Source organism: Erpetoichthys calabaricus, chromosome 12 (genome assembly GCF_900747795.2).
Source record: "Erpetoichthys calabaricus chromosome 12, fErpCal1.3, whole genome shotgun sequence".
Classification (NCBI taxonomy): domain Eukaryota; kingdom Metazoa; phylum Chordata; class Cladistia; order Polypteriformes; family Polypteridae; genus Erpetoichthys; species Erpetoichthys calabaricus.
The window spans coordinates 44,781,303-44,798,662 of NC_041405.2; the positions used below are offsets into that span (position 1 = coordinate 44,781,303).

A 17,360-nucleotide genomic window follows, 5' to 3' on the forward strand; every position below is an offset into this window, starting at 1 on the left:
CCAGTTCCAGCCGACGGGGTAGACAGTGGAAAGACAGAGCATGTTCACCTTTCTCTTTTCTAAAAAGTGCCCCTATTCCCCCTGTTGCACCAATGTTCACACTTGCACCATCTGCTCCAAAAGCTCTCATTTTATGTACCCACCAATTTGGGTTGGTTGGGTCAGCATTCTGAAGCAGTGATTTAATGGTGTTTTGTATCCCTTCTGCATGACCATAATCAATCTCAGCCAGACCTACTAGATGAGTCTTAGGTGTTCCATCAGATACATACCTACAGTATGTGATGACATTGTCTTTCCCTGAGACATCTGTTCCACAATCAGTTATAACAGAGATGTAGTTTACTTTTAAAGCTTCTTCCAGCACATTACTTTTTATTTCATCTGCAATGCAACCTACAAACTCTGCACATGCTGTATCATTATCATATGTTTTTGACACATCCATGCCATTCTTCTTCATCAGCAGAATTTGAGATTTAAACTTTGTGAACGGTATTTCTTCCAGTGCAATCATATATGCTGCATTGAATTTTATTTTTAATTCTTTTATCTCATTTTCTGTCACTTTCTCACAAGCACGTTGAACTGCCTTTGCTATGGGGGTGTCACGAGGAGCAGACCTAGCGATCACACAGTCTCTGGCATTCTTGTGTTTCTTACTCTCACCATGCTTTTTCACAGTTTCCTTTTTAAAATGGCTCATACCACAAATGAATTCTGCTTTACCAGCAATTTCTTGTCCACCTTGTGCACAAAAGCTGCAATACATCTTTCCCTTGTCATACCGTAACCAAGCGCACTCCTGTAACCAAGCCGCTTTAAACAGTGTTCCAGGCGTCGGGGCCACGGGCGCAGAAGACTCTGCTAACGGGACAGAGTTGTCATCCTTTAATAACATTTCTGGACGCCGGTGGCTGTACCTCAGATAACCCACTGACTGAATTATCTTTGGTTCGTTCAGAAGTAGACAAGGCAGGATTTGGACGTGTAGGCATTGAGAAAGTCGGAAATTTTTTGTTTGGCCATTTTGCGTGTTACATGGAAACTTAGAACATTTTGCGTGTTATGTGGAAAGTTAGGACGGAATTCGAGGAGTAGTCGTGGCCCGATTCTCTTCTATTTCAGATCCCAATCCGCAGCAGTTAGCGAGATGACATTTGAAGCAGAGTGGGAGTGTCAGATGATGCCTCGCTTCGGTTTGGCTTTAATCATGTGATATTGTAATAGGAAAGGCAGACTCGGGCTGAGAGTGTTCGCACATAATTAAAAGCTGTTTCTGCTGCTTTAAATATAAAACTTTTCTTAGATTGAGAGAGAGAGTCGCCACCGGCGACTGGAATGAAAAAACTAGTCGCAAAATAGAAAATCAAGTCGCATTGGCGACCATTTTAGTCGCCATCTGGAGCCCTGTATATGTATGTATACAGTAATCCCTCCTCCATCGCGGGGGTTGCGTTCCAGAGCCACCCGCGAAATAAGAAAATCCGCGAAGTAGAAACCATATGTTTATATGGTTATTTTTATATTGTCATGCTTGGGTCACAGATTTGCGCAGAAACACAGGAGGTTGTAGAGAGACAGGAACGTTATTCAAACACTGCAAACAAACATTTGTCTCTTTTTCAAAAGTTTAAACTGTGCTCCATGACAAGACAGAGATGACAGTTCTGTCTCACAATTGAAAGAATGCAAACATATCTTCCTCTTCAAAGGAGTGCTTGTCAGGAGCAGATCATGTCACAGAGATAGAGAGAGACAAAAGCAAACAAATCAATAGGGCTGTTTGCCTTTTAAGTATGGGAAGCACTGTGGCACAAAGCTGTTGAAGGCGGCAGCTCACACCCCCTCCGTCAGGAGCAGACAAAGAGAGAAAGAGAGTTTGTTTTTCAAGCAAAAATCAATACGTGCCCTTCGAGCTGACATGCAGCTGCACAAAAGATAGCAACGTGAAGATAATCTTTCAGCATTTTTAGACGGAGCGTCCGTATCGTCTAGGTGTGCGAACAGCCCCCCTGCTCAATCCCCCTACGTCAGGATCAGAGAAAGTCAGCGCAAGACAAAGAGAAAAGTAAGCTGGGTAGCTTCTCAGCCATCTGCCAATAGCGTCCCTTGTATGAAATCAACTGGGCAAACCAACTGAGGAAGCATGTACCAGAAATTAAAAGACCCATTGTCCGCAGAAACCCGCGAAGCAGCGAAAAATCCGCGATATATATTTAAATATGCTTACATATAAAATCCGCGATGGAGTGAAGCCGCGAAAGGCGAAGCGCGATATAGCGAGGGATTACTGTATATGTATATATGTGTATATATATATATATATATATATATATGTAGGGGTTTTGTAGGATTATAGTCAGGTGTATGATCAACCAATTATACCAAACAGGCGCTAATGATCATCAATGTCACACGTAGGTTGAAACAGAGTCATTAACTGAAACAGAAACAGCTGTGTAGGAGGCTTAAAACTGGGTGAGGAACAGCCAAACTCTGCTACCAAGGTGAGGTTGTGGAAGACAGTTTCATGTCATGGCAAGAATTGAGCACAGCAACAAGACACAAGGTAGTTATACTGCATCAGCAAGGTTTCTCCCAGACAAAGATTTCAAAGCAGACTGGGGTTTCAAGATGTGCTGTTCAAGCTCTTTTGAAGAAGCACAAAGAAACGGGCAAAATTGAAGAGCGTAGACGCAGTGGTTGGCCAAGGAAACTTAGTGCAGCAGATGAAAGACACATCAAGCTTATTACCCTTTGAAATCAGAAGATGTCCAGCAGTGCCATCAGTTCAGAACTGTCAGAAACCAGTGGGACCCAGGTACACCCATCTACTGTCCGGAGAAGTCTGGCCAGAAGTGGTCTTCATGGAAGAGTTGCAGCCAATAAGCCATACCTCCGACGTGGAAACAAGGCCAAGCGACTCACGTATGCACGAAAACATAGGAACTGGGGTGCAGAAAAATGGCAGCAGGTGCTCTGGACTGATGAGTCAAAATTTGAAATATTTGGCTGTAGCAGAGCAGAAGGCAGTTTGTTCGTCGATGGGCTGGAGAGCGGTACAATAATGAGTGTCTGCAGGCAACAGTGAAGCATGGTGGAGGTTCCTTGAATGTGTGGGGCTGCGTTTCTGCAAATGGAGTTGGAGATTTGGTCAGCATTAATGGTGCTCTCAATGCTGAGAAATACAGGCAGATACTTATCCATCATGCAATTCCATCAGGGAGGCATATGATTGGCCCCAAATTTATTCTGCAGCAGGACAACGACCCCAAACATACAGCCAAAGTCATTAAGAACTATCTTCAGCGTAAAGAAGAACAAGAAGTCCTGGAAGTGATAGTATGGACCTCACAGAGCCCTGATCTCAACATCATCGAGTGTGTCTGGGATTACATGAAGAGACGGAAGGATGTGAGGAAGCCTACATCTACAGAAGATCTGTGGTTAGTTCTCCAAGATGTTTGGAACAACCTACCAGCCAAGTTCCTTCAAAAACTGTGTGTAAGTGTACCTAGAAGAATTGATGCTGTTTTGAAGGCAAAGGGTGGTCACATCAAATATTGATTTGATTTAGATTTCTCTTTTGTTCATTCACTGCATTTTGTTGATTGATGAAAATAAATGATTAACACTTCCATTTTTGAAAGCATTCTTTGTTTACAGCATTTTTTCACACCTGTCTAAAACTTTTGCACAGTACTGTATATGTATGTATGTGTGTGTGTGTGTGTATATATATATTGTAGCAGTAAGGGGTGCTCCCTTGAACCCACAGATACCACTCCAAACACCTGGTAAAACCATAATTATTATTTATTTATAATAATAATGTGCATAAAGCACCCTCCACTCCACACTACACTTACAAGTACACTTTCACCAATAACAATAATCAATCCTCCTCTCCCAGACACTTCGCCACCCTACCTCCCAGCTCAGCTCAGCGTCTGGGCTTTCCCACAGTCCTTTTATATTCCCTGACCCGGAAGTGTTTCCAATCCTACAGTCCATGTGATTTCTTATCACTTCCGGGTCAGATAAAAAGTCCTATTCTTCAACCCGGAAACACGTTGTTCCTTCTGGTCATATGATCATGACGTGCTTCCGGGTTATAGGGCACGTATAAGTCCTTGAGCCTCCCTGCAGCGTCCTCTGGTGGGCCCCACGGTGTCTAGCAGGGTTGGGAATAAAAACTCCATTGTCCATAATTCCCTGCTGGTCTTCGGGGCCCTTCCATGCTACAGGGAGGGCTCCATCTAGCGGCCTGGGGGTATTGGCCGGGATTGAACAGCTGGCCATCTCCCACAATGTATATATATATATGTATATATGTATGTGTATGTATGTATATATGTATGTGTATGTATGTATATATGTATGTGTATGTATGTATATATGTATACCATCCAACCTCTGCTCCTTAGGGACAAGCTGACAGAGATGGGAGTAGATTCATACCTAGTTGCATGGATCGTGGACTATCTTACAAACAGACCTCAGTATGTGCGTCTCAGGAACTGCAGGTCTGACATTGTGGTCAGCAACACAGGAGTGCCGCAGGGGACTGTACTTTCTCCTTGTCCTGTTCAGCCTATATACATCGGACTTCCAATACAACTCTGAGTCCTGCCACGTGCAAAAGTTTGCTGACGACACTGCTATCGTGGGCAGGAGGAGGAGTATAGGAACCTCATCAAGGACTCTGTTAAATGGTGTGACTCAAACCACCTACACCTGAACACCAGCCAAACCAAGAAGCTGGTGGTAGATTTTAGGAGGCCCAGGCCCCTCCTGGACCACGTGATCATCAGAGGTGACTGTGTGCAGAGGGTACAGACGTATAAATACCTGGGAGTGCAGCTGGATGATAAATTGGACTGGACTGCCAATACTGATGCTCTGTGCAAGAGAGGACAGAGCCGACTATACTTCCTTAGAAGACTGGCGTCCTTCAACATCTGCAATAAGATGCTGCAGATGTTCTATCAGACGGTTGTGGCGAGTGCCCTCTTCTACGCAGTGGTGTGCTGGGGAAGCAGCATAAAGAAGGACACCTCACACCTGGACAAACTGGTGAGGAAGGCAGGATCTATTGTAGACATGGAGCTATACAGTTCGACATCCGTGGCAGAGCGACGAGTGCTCAGCAGGCTCCTATCAATTATGGACAATCCACTGCATCCACTAAACAGTGTCATCTCCAGACAGAGGAACAGCTTCAGCGACAGACTGCTGCCACCGTCCTGCTCCACTGACAGACTGAGGAGATCGTTCCTCCCCCACACTATGCGACTCTTCAATTCCACCGGGGGGGGGGGGGGGTAAACGTTAACATTATTCAAAGTTATTGTCTGTTTCTACCTACATTTTTATTACTCTTTAATATTGTTTTTTTTTTTGTATCAGTATGGTGCTGCTGGAGTATGTGAATTTCCCATTGCAATTAATAAAGTCTGTCTGTCTGTACATGGTGATTTCTATTCAATCAATTTATTCATTTTGCTTACAGAATAAAATTCATCTTTATCTCATTGTAAATTTGATACTACTGCCTAGATGCAAGTGAAAGACTCAAAGTACTGTGGTATGTGTGCCTTTGGGACATGGTAGAAAACATTTTAATGAGGCAATCTTTGCCCCCCAACTGAAATCCAGAGGCAACTTACACACAAATAGGGAGATTATGTAAAACGTGGTAGTATTTCACTTGATTAGAATAGTCAAAAATTACTAATTTACACTGCTTTATACTGTAGCTGGAATAATAAAACATTAAGCAGTGTATAAACTTAATTTACTTTCTTTCTTGTTTTACTTACATTTATCATACTAAATTATTACTTATTAAACTAGCACTTTTGTTTCAATTAAGGTCAGAGATTTCAGCTAGTCATCCATAAAAATTTCTTGGCCATGAAAATATCAAAACAGAAGGCAGCCTGACAGCAGTGATGCAGCCAAAGTGTCACTTATCAAGTGTCAGATGCAGTTAAAAGATTACAAAGGCCAAAAGTGGGTTGTGCAAGCAGACATGAAGGCGAATTTATAAGGCAGACCTGTGTAGTGACCGTTACAGTTTGGACCAGAAAAGTGCTAAGTGTGAAAAAGTGTCAAACAAGACAAACACAACAAGCGAACAGGACCAGAGCAGGAAAGAAGAGTACTGAAGTAGAAGTTGGTACAAGAATAAAAAGGTGTCAAATTTCGATTCTAGAGAACCAAAGATTTTTGTTCCAGTGACTCGTAATTGGATAGCCAATTGCTTTATACTTAATTGGTAATGCTGCTGATGGAATATGCTTCTTTTGCTTTAATTCATTCCTTTCTTACTTAAGCTGCAGCCTAACAATAATCACAAAGAAAGCAAACCAGCATAACTTGATGGTACGAGAATTGAGCATGTCCATACTGTTGGGTTTTAACCTCTTAATCCCAAAGGGGTTTTTGTTATTATTGTGCCCAAATTGCATACCCCAAAAAAACATAAAAGGAGCTGCAAATGGCAGAGTATAACATTTCATATTTTTAAAAGAAAGCATGTATATGATTAAAAACCTCTGTTTCACAACAATATCAACTAAAATAATTTTAAAAACTGGCATTTTAGGGATTTCTCAGCAAAAAATAAACTGGATGTTATGGTACATAACCAAGACATACCTTGAATCAATTTTTAATTTGTGATCCAATCTATCACCTATTATTTAGCATATTTACATGTACTTTAACAACCCAGTTATTCACAGAAACCTGGCTTCTAAAATGTCATGTAAACCCTTATTCCAGTTAGAGTAACCGGGTGATTTGGCCAAGTAAACTCTTAATCGAGCTATAGTTGAGAATTTTATAGTCTGCTTATGTTCGCCCGATTAGCATTGCACTTGTTTTCAGCAGTCATGTGGGGGGTTTGGGGACTTGGGGTTGTGTTCACAAGATAAAATTCCTGGTGCAAAGTCTTGGGTGATATTATTCTTACTCCTGGTTGAAAAAATAAATCAGTCTCAGTATTTTAGAAATCGTTAAATTTAAATTGAGCTAAAGACATAATGCTAAGCCCTTCATGAATCTTGACGTCTTAGACCTCCCTGAGTACGAAAATACAAATTTTGGAATTATGTCTGCGTCCATGCGTGTGTGTGTGTGTGTGTGTGTATAAACATGATAACTTGAGTACTCTTTCAGTTCGGTCGACCAAATTTTGCATACAAGTATTAGGTACAAACCGTAGATTTCTGTTAACTTTTGGGCTATTTCCATAACCGGAAATGGTACTTTACCTTTTATTCATGTAGCTGAGAGTCCAATTTATTCAAATTTACTTTTATAATAATTGTTCAATATATCATTCATTTGATTTGATTTGTTGTTGGTGGTTATTTAATGTACATAATATAAAAATATAATCGCTGTCTTGCGGTTTACTCCTCAAATATCCATCCCCATATCTGAGTATATGAGAAAAACTAGGGGAGACCACTTCTGATTTTTTTTCTTTTGTATTTGGTACACTGAATTAATCCCCAAAGGGAAATTGTCTTTTCATCTAACCTTTGGGGGTCAGAGCACAGGGTCAGCCATTATACAGCACCCCTGTAGGGCCTTGCTTAAGCGCCCGATGGACTAAGATCCCTTCTGGCAGTAACTGGATTTGTACCGGCAACCTTCAAGATACTAGCACAGATCCTTAGCCTCAGAGCCATCACTCAGCGTTAACTCTGCCTTGGGTTCTTTCAATAAAAAAATGAATTTTGATGAAAATGAATCTACAGTTATACCCTCAAACACAAAATGAACTACAATTATATCCTCATCCAGAAACAACTAACAATAGTAAATGAATCAATGTAAATTTTACATTTTTTCAGTTGCAATATGGTGTCCATGCAAGGTCTTTCAGCAACCACACGCCTGTTTGGTCTTGGTTTTGAATCACATAATACTGTAAAATACTATTAAAAAGCAAGTATTTTATATGCTTTAATACATGTAAGCATTCTATTAACAATATTACAAAAATATAAAAAAAATAAATAAATAAAAAACGCTTCTGGCTGTGAGGAAATAAGTTTAAAAAAAAAAAGTGGCTTCAAAAAATCACCATTTTTGGAACACACTGGAATGTTACACCATTTGTAAGTTTTCTGGTATACATTTAGTTCAACAGTTACAATTTTAGCTCTGCTCCAACACACTCAAAAAGAATACTTATTTTTCAGTGATCAAAACAATTTAATTTTCTGCTAGAATACCATTTTAAAATGTTTTTATTTTCTCAGTTTTCCGTCCACACCCCTGCTGATTTAAGGAGGTCTCTGACACTTAGGTTTTCATAAATTGTATCCCTTTCTATTATTATTTCAAAGAATTAATACTACCTTTATGATCTGGAATAGTTTACATCATGTTTATAATATTAACTTAAGTCCAGCAGAGCCTGTTTTGGCTTTGCTAGACTGCTTTTGAAAAATGTTTAGTTTTCATTATTTTGACCCCAGGTGAATTTATGATAAGAGTAATTCTTTATGCTTTTTACATTTAGGATAGAATTGTGTCTATGACCTTGGATAAGGAATATGATGTAGCTGTTCAAGCAATAAAACTTTTAACCCTTGTATTACAGTAAGTATTTTGCCATAATTTGTGTAAAAAAAAAAAAATAATAATTTACATTATGTGTCTCTGGTTGGAATTGTATGTTGTTTCATGTATTTTGTCTAACATTTTACAATATATTTCAATTACTCTTTGACAGTAGCAGTGAAGAAGTTCTTACTGCAGAGGACTGTGAAAATGTGTACCACTTGGTGTATTCGGCTCATCGGCCAGTGGCTGTAGCAGCTGGAGAATTCCTGTACAAAAAGTAAGTTTTAAGACAATACAATGTGTATATTTTTTATACCTACATAAAGGCAACATTTTTGCTATTGTTAGGAGGAACGTATATAATTCTGTAAGATTATTGCCGATTACAAACCCATCCATGCAGCAGACTAGTCAGTTTTGCTTCTCTTCAGTGTGTTAATGTACACATTAGCCGATATGTTAGTGAATATCTGGAAAGCTGTAAGAACATCACATTCATGTGAAATTCTGTTATTTGTTGTTTTGATGGCAGTGACAAAATGTATCTTTTGTTGAGCCTCTCTGTAGTGTTTGTTCTGTATTTAATAATTTCACATTTTCTTTAAAATTTGGTCAGATTCTGCCTGCAGTGTTAAAATTGTGTGTCTTGTTGAGTCAAAGCACTCTGTGATCAATGTATGTTTGTTCACATTTTGACAACGGCATCCAATTTGTATATCACATAGTGAAATGATTGCTAAAAAAACAAAACTGAATGACCCTAAAAAGATTATTAAAAAGTGGCTCGTAATATGCGATATTCTACAGTTCTGATATAACAAACTTGTTTCAAGGCATGTAAACTGGGTATATTGTACAACATGAAAGGACTGAAGAATTAATAAAATGATGAGAAAAATAAGATGTTATATTACAGATATGACAACTAAGAGCATATAGTCAATGGTTACCATAGTTTTTGGTTATGATAAGTTACCATATTCAGTGGAAAAAGAGCTAAAACATAATCTAAAATTAACTGTTCCTTTGCAATTAATTTTTAGCTGTTTTGTCCTCAAACTCGAGCTTTTACCAGAAATTACCTAAATTGCAGACATAACTAGAATTGGTAGGTTTATGCACTTACTCAGAATAATAATGTACATTTTACTAATTTTCCTGCCCTGCTATTAGGCTTTTCAGTCACCGCGACCCAGAAGAAGAAGGAATGCCCAAAAGGAGGGGAAGGCAAAGTCTAAATGCAAATTATGTGAAGACTTTAGTATTTTTCTTTTTAGAAAGTGAGGTTGGTACTTAGACTACCTTTTTTATATGTAAATATATCATTTTTTATTATAAATATTAATATTTGATTTAAAATTGAACTGTGGAAGTATCCTTGCTGAATTTACATATGTTTTTTTCTTGTTAGATTCTACTGCTAATTCGTTAAACTTAACATTGCATGTTTTGTTTTTGCAGCTTCATGAGCATGCTGCTTACCTTGTAGATAGTATGTGGGATTGCGCTACAGAGCTTTTGAAGGACTGGGAGTGTATGGTCAGTCTTTTACTAGAAGATCCTCTCCCAGGAGAGGAGGGTAAGCTCATTTTTATGCAGAGTAATATTGTTGGATTGCATGATGTCTCAGTGCAGTTCTTTTTTGAGTCTCAGGCTTTTTTTTTTCCCTGAAGTTTTACAGTTATCTTACTGTGTACTTTTTTTGTTTTGTTTTTTTTTTTTCTTTTTTGGGCTACATAAAGTCTCGATTGGTGCATTTTGCATGTAAATTTTAACTTTCTTTTTCAGCTTTGACAGATAGGCAGGAAACGGCGCTCATTGAAATTATGCTGTGTACCATTCGGCAAGCAGCTGAATGCCATCCTCCAGTAGGAAGAGGAACAGGCAAAAGAGTGAGTGTGTGATGAATTATTCTTTGGTGAAAATTTGTACTCCAACATTAATGCAAAAATCTATTTTTTTTTTTCAAAGCAAAAGTGCATTCTTTTTCTATGTTTATGGTTTTAGTTTATTTGTTACTGATTTTGTTAGAATTGGCTGCTGTCTCAGACCTTTGGAGTTTCTAGTTCAAATCACGATCCATGTAATGCTTATGTAGATTTTGGTCATTCTCCCCATGTTTGTATTCTTGTTTTCTTCAAAAAAATAGCATGTTTGCTTTATTAGTGACATTTATCCTGGTTTCAGTGTGCCTTCCAATACACTGGCAAACAATCTCTAGACTTGCTTTTTCTTTCATATCCAGTGCTGCTGGGAAATGGTGGCTGTATTCACCTTTGTTACCTGTGTTGCTGTAAATAACTGCAGTAGGTAGTGCCTTAATTTCATTGTAAACATTATTCTCTGTCCTTTTTTTTTTTTCTAAGGTGCTTACAGCGAAAGAGAAAAAATCACAGCTGGATGACAGGACACGATTAACTGAATTATTTGCAGTGTCATTGCCTCAGTTGTTAGCTAAGGTATTGTAAGCACGTTCTTTTATTCCATGAAGAAAAAGCCAATAGAAGTTTGTTTTAATTTGTCTGCATATATCAGCAAAGTCATAAGACATAGGATGTTTGATTCAGTGTCAAACTTGCAAACTAATAATATAGTTGAATATTTAATTGACCAAGGCAGTGATATATTGTGATCTCTTCTGTCAGAGAACCTTAGCAGTAAGTAGTTGTTAATGTGTCCAATGCAAGATATTATATGTAACTTAGATTTGGTTAGCAATACTTTCTTTAAATTCATGGTTTTTTTTCTCCGCAGTTTGGTAACAAATTGATATTTTAAAATATTTTAACAGCTGCCCATATCTAAACAGCAGTATGATACGAATGTTTTGAAAGTATGGTTCAGGAATATTCATTGTACACATTTGAATGGATATTTAATTTTATCCAAGATGTTTTCTTTGTGTGTAGCACAATCAAGCATTTGTTGCCTAATTTTGTAACATTTTTGTGATTCTTTGTCTCGTGCCATTGTATTAGACAAAAACAAATCATCCACAGAGGATCTCCTATAAAACTTTGGGCCCCTAGCTAGTTATTTTCACAGCTTTCTCAGTCTTATCTCTCACCATTTTTCCCCTTTTGTTCTACAATATTTTTATAGACCATCTTTCAGTCTGTTGTCTTTAATATCACCTCATCTTATACTGTATAGCTACTGGGAAAATAGATGTGTCATTTAGAAAAACCAAACAAAGATGGAGAGAGCACAAAAGGAAAGATTAGATTATGCAAATTATGATTTGCATAATTTTAATAGGCTTCTGAAGTTAACTTATGAGTTCAATGGAAATAGTTTCTACTTTCCCAAGTGGTATAGCCACACGAAAAATATTCATCTTTCATGTAAAAAAACATTTTTACTAAAACATAAACTATTCTTCCTGAGTGGTAATTGCTGTATCATAAATGAAGTCATAAACTGCAGAGTTAAGTAAAGTAAAGCCAAAAGGTGTTGTAATTAAAACTAATATCTTAAAGGGTTGTTAGAGGCACTACTATTAGCAGTCTGCTTTTAGAAATAAAATAAAGGTGAAAATGTTTTTCATATATAGATTTTGATTAATTTAAATATCCACGCATTTTTAAGAGCTCGTAACACAGGAGTCAAATAGTGCTGTTATTGCATATTTTTATATTAACTAATCCAACAGCTGGATCAGTTTTCATTTAGTGAAATATAATACAATCATTATATTTCAATAATGAAAGGTAATTGGTAGTAAAGGATTTAACTTGGTGAATAATTTCAAGAAAATAAATAATTTGTGTATTTAAAAAAAAAAAATCCTATTTTAAAATGAAGAGAATTCATAGTTTAATAATGCAATAGTCATTGTTAATTATTGCAAGTACTTTGTTCTTAAAGTTGTTACTTAGTTGTTTTCTTTAAACAAAGACACATTATAAGAATTTAATAGGAAATATGATTTGTTCTAGAAAATGGTAATTTTTCTGGTCATTCGACCCATTTGTTTGTGAACTTGCCATTATTAAGTCAGTCTGTTTTCTTTTTACAGTACTCTGTAGATTCTGAAAAAGTAACAAACTTGTTACAGTTGCCGCAGTTTTTTGACTTGGAGATTTATACAACCGGAAGATTAGAGAAGGTGAGCTTTTGGTATATTAAAAATTAACATTTGGTATATTAATACTGTTAAGTATGTATCCCATGTTCAGAAATAAGTTTGTATTCCTATTCTGATGATGTTTTCTCCATAATTGGATAGACCTGTTTTATTGCACATATTATTAAACAAGAAAGTAAACTATTTGGGGGATTGTTTGAGTTATTAAGCAGATATAGTGGAACATCATGTCTACCACTGACTTAACATATTGGAAATGCAGTATTCAGAAATAAAGAAAGGTAAATGAACCTGTGTTATAGTTTGGATTACTGCAAGAGTTTATATTAAAGCCATTTAGATTCAACCTATACATTTAGCTTAAAATATAATATTTAAAAGGGGTTAGTGAAAGGTTTGCATTAGAATATTCTGCAAAAGACAAAAGTAAAAAAAATAAAATAAAAAAAATTTCACTTCCTAAAGCAAATACACAAAGGCTACACAGTTGGGATGGGCGATATGGAAAAAAATCTTACTACTGTAGAACATTATACAATTGTATCCCAAATAAATAAAATGGGTATAGGAATAAACTTAAATCTTTTAACCATTCAAAAGCTTCAAGTATTACAGGAGAACACAAACAAAATGCAGAACTAAATTCTTTGGTCAATTAAAATAAGAACTACAAAATAAAAAAGTCCCAATTATGACCAGTCAAAAGATTTCATGGTTTATAGGAGAACACAGTAAATTTGTTGGTCAATTCCAAATAAATAAAATCTTAAATCTAAAACTAAAATCTTAAAACTTTCAAGTTTTACAGGAGAACACAAAGTAAATTCTTTGGTCAGTTCCATATAAATAAAGTGGGTATTAATACAAAGTAAAATCTCAAAAAACTACCTCTATACTGTATTCTTTCCTTTGTATAGATTCAAACTGTTTTAAGTGATTGGGAAACAAGCCCACAAATAGGAAAAAAAACATTCTATATACACTGCCTGGCCAAAAATAAAGTCGCCACCAAAAAAAAAGGTGTCACACTCTAATATTTCGTTGGACCGCCTTTAGCTTTGATTACGGCACGCATTCGCTGTGGCATTGTTTTGATAAGCTTCTGCAATGTCACAAGATTTTGTTCCATCCAGTGTTGCATTAATTTTTCACCAAGATCTTGCATTGATGATGGTAGAGTCTGACCGCTGTGCAAAGCCTTCTCCAGCACATCCCAAAGATTCTCAATGGGGTTAAGGTCTGGACTCTGTGGTGGCCAATCCATGTGTGAAAATGATATCTCATGCTCCCTGAACCACTCTTTCAGAATTTGAGCCCGATGAATCCTGGCATTGTCATCTTGGAATATGCCCATGCCATCAGGGAAGAAAAAATCCATTGATGGAATAACCTGGTCATTCAGTATATTCAGGTAGTCCGCTGACCTCATTCTTGGAGCACATACTGTTGCTGAACCTAGACCTGACCAACTGCAACAACCCCAGATCATAGCACTGCCCCCACAGGCTTGTACAGTAGGCACTAGGCATGATGGGTGCATCACTTCATCTGCCTCTCTTCTTACCCTGATGCGCCCATCACTCTGGAACAGGGTAAATCTGGACTCATCAGACCACATGACCTTCTTCCATTGCTCCAGAGTCCAATCTTTATGCTCCCTAGCAAATTGAAGCCTTTTTTTCCAGTTGGCCTCACTGATTAGTGGTTTTCTTAAGGCTACACAGCTGTTCAGTCCCAGTCCCTTGAGTTCCCTTCGCATTGTGCGTGTGGAAATGCTCTTACTGTCACTATTAAACATAGACCTGAGTTCTACTGTTGTTTTTCGTCGATTTGATTTCACCAAACGTTTAAATGATCGCTGATCATGATCATTCAGGATTTTTTTCCTGCCACATTTCTTCCTTGAAGACGATGGGTCCCCACTATCCTTCTGGTTTTTAATAATGCGTTGGACAGTTCTTAACCCATATTTTAGTAGTTTCTGCAATCTCCTTAGATGTTTTCTCTGCTTGATGCATGCCAATGATTTGACCCTTCTCAAACAGACTAACATCTTTTCCACAACCACAAGATGTGTCTTTCGACATGGTTGTTTAAGAAATGAGAAGCAACTCCTTTCACCAGTTGGGGTTAAATAACTTGTTGCCAGCTGAAAGATAATCGCCCATGCAGTAATTATCCAATAGGAGGCTCGTACCTATTTGCTTAGTTAAATCCAGGTGGCGACTTTTTTTTTGGCCAGGCAGTGTATATACACACATACACAATATACACTACATATACATGTAGTGTATATTCTTACTACATATTGAAACAGCTTTCAAATTTAAACAAAGGAGAACATAAACAAAATTGAAATATTCACTCAGTTATGGTCAGCTTATGCTCCAAGGTAGAAGTCTCCACTGCTGGACTCGTAGGACTAGATGCAATTGTTTATGATGCAGCAACATTCATATAATTCATTTGCCTTAGCAGTTAGGACACATGCGTTTACTCTCTCACACACAGCCTTCTCAAGATTGCAGAATCCAGAAACAGCCTTACATCCACATGGGATAGCATTAAAAAAGGAGAGTACAAGACTGCAGAACCTAGTAAAGGGAAGTCTGACATTTTCATTTGTTATCGATAATAATGGCAACCAAGTGCCTTTTGCTTGCTGTGATAAATATGCTAACATACAGTGCACACAAGTCATGCACCTCAGGTTTAAAGTTCCACAAGTGTCCAGTAGCGAAGTGTCAAACTAAACTGTTATTTTTGCCAAACCTATTGTTACAATAAGACACAGGAAACATCAAAGGTTTGGTGCAGCCACCCGTATAATATCCCTGGCTTCAAAATGGGTATTTTCTCCATGAGTTGTGCATGGTACAATGTCCAAAACAGAACTGCCTTTGGTTGAGTAAAATGGCGCTTTTAAAGGTCGTGACAGTTAACGATGTCATCTGGACCATAACCAGAAGTGATGTTGCCAGGACCAGAAAGTCCTGTCATCCGGAGTGCCGGACCAGGAAGTGACTTCCTCAGTGGCGCTGGTACTGGAAGTGACATCATCAATAGCTCCGGCACCTAGTGGGATTTCCCAAAGATAGTCTGCAGAGGACAGAGAGAGAGTGTTAGTGAAGCTCGCCACCCCCTGGTCTGGCATGGTATTACTATTATTTAAGTCCTCTAGCTGCCTCCCATGCACACGTGTGTGAGACTGTAAAAAGTAACAAATAACACTAAAAGCAAAGCACAGGATAAATGTGCGGATTTAGGATATAGGGCATTACAACACAGTGTCTGGTGAGGGCTATATTCAACTTGAGCAGTACCTGGTTGGCAGCCAAAATGGGAAAGTCTGAGGTTTAAAGAGATACTGTCCAATCCGACAACTGAGTCGCAGAACATGGTAGAAAAGACCAAAAACTGAGAAAGGATATTTTAATTGACATGCTAGAGACTGTTAATAATTTTGGGTATGCTGTCACAACTGATATTTGGACCGAAAACCTCTTTTCATTTCTGGTACCATCCACTGTATTAATGAGAGGTGCAGTCTTGTGTCAAGGGTGTTTTTCTGACCTTGTAAGCAAGCACAATTAAACTGAGTGAAAACAGTCACGCTTTACTGTTCAAAAAACTTAAGTGTTTTCAGAATTAACTGTTACTGACCAAGGAGCAAACACAATCGCTGCCTTGCATGGTTACTCCAGATTAAACTGCAGTGCCCACATTCTCTCAGGTGCTTTCACCCAGCAGTGATGGAAAAAAGCACCTGAGTTGTACGACTTCTGGTTAGTGTAAAAAAGTCAGTCAGGTATTTTAAACATACTGGACAGCAAGGCAAGCTTATGAGGTCATTCAAACAGGTTTTGTAGACAAGTTATAGTGATGAATTCATTGTTGAAGCAATTTGACTATTGGCCGTGTGAACAAAAATATACAAATGTGGTCTCTTTTCTAAAACTGTTCAAAGATGTGACAACTGATTTAGAAACAGATATTACTGAAAGAATGTATCAACAAATGGTTCAGCACCAACTCTTATCCACATGCTCTACTAAATAGTAACATTTCTCAGCCCAAAGCTTTTGTTTCTATATATTTTATTTATGAGGATTACAAAGGCACAGGAACAAGAAGAGATTTGTAATAATTTGTAATAACTGAGATTTAATGCAATTGCACTATATCAAAGAGTGCAATGAAGTTCACTGGTCAGCTGTTGGTTAACACCCTCTTTCGAGCAGACACTTGGTTACAATGTGCTTGTATTAATAAGCAAAAATACTGTGAGAAAGTGGAGAGTGTTTAAGCTAGCAGTAATATGCCAACTAGGTAAGTGTATGTTTTAAGCTTAAACTTCTATGTCGACAGCACCTACGTTCAGTGTCTGTTCCACATTTTTGTGGAATGAATAGCAATTATTTACATAGATACTTTATTTCAATATAGAATAGTAATTGGTTGCCTACTTATAAAGATTTAGCACAAGACATTTTGCTTACACTGCTTGTTTTTTATCCTTTCTGCGAAAAAGACGTGCAAACTTGTGCTCAGAAATTATTATTCAAGTCCCATCAGAAGATCTATATTAAATATTGATGAAGCAGAATCATCACAAAAGTGAAAACAACTACTGGGTCAAAGATGGGAAAACTTCAGCCACCTCTTTGTACAAGATCATGTTAAA

General features: G+C 37.7%; 1 protein-coding gene across 1 annotated transcript in view; it reads left to right on the forward strand.

The window, feature by feature from the left end:
- stag2b (stromal antigen 2b) overlaps positions 1 to 17,360 on the forward strand; it is a 248,895-nt gene that overhangs the window by 191,583 nt on the left and 39,952 nt on the right. Inside the window, 7 exon segments of the mRNA XM_051934406.1 lie at positions 8,546 to 8,625; positions 8,759 to 8,866; positions 9,763 to 9,874; positions 10,051 to 10,168; positions 10,378 to 10,481; positions 10,956 to 11,048; positions 12,608 to 12,697. Of these exon segments, the coding sequence (XP_051790366.1) occupies positions 8,546 to 8,625; positions 8,759 to 8,866; positions 9,763 to 9,874; positions 10,051 to 10,168; positions 10,378 to 10,481; positions 10,956 to 11,048; positions 12,608 to 12,697 (705 nt within the window).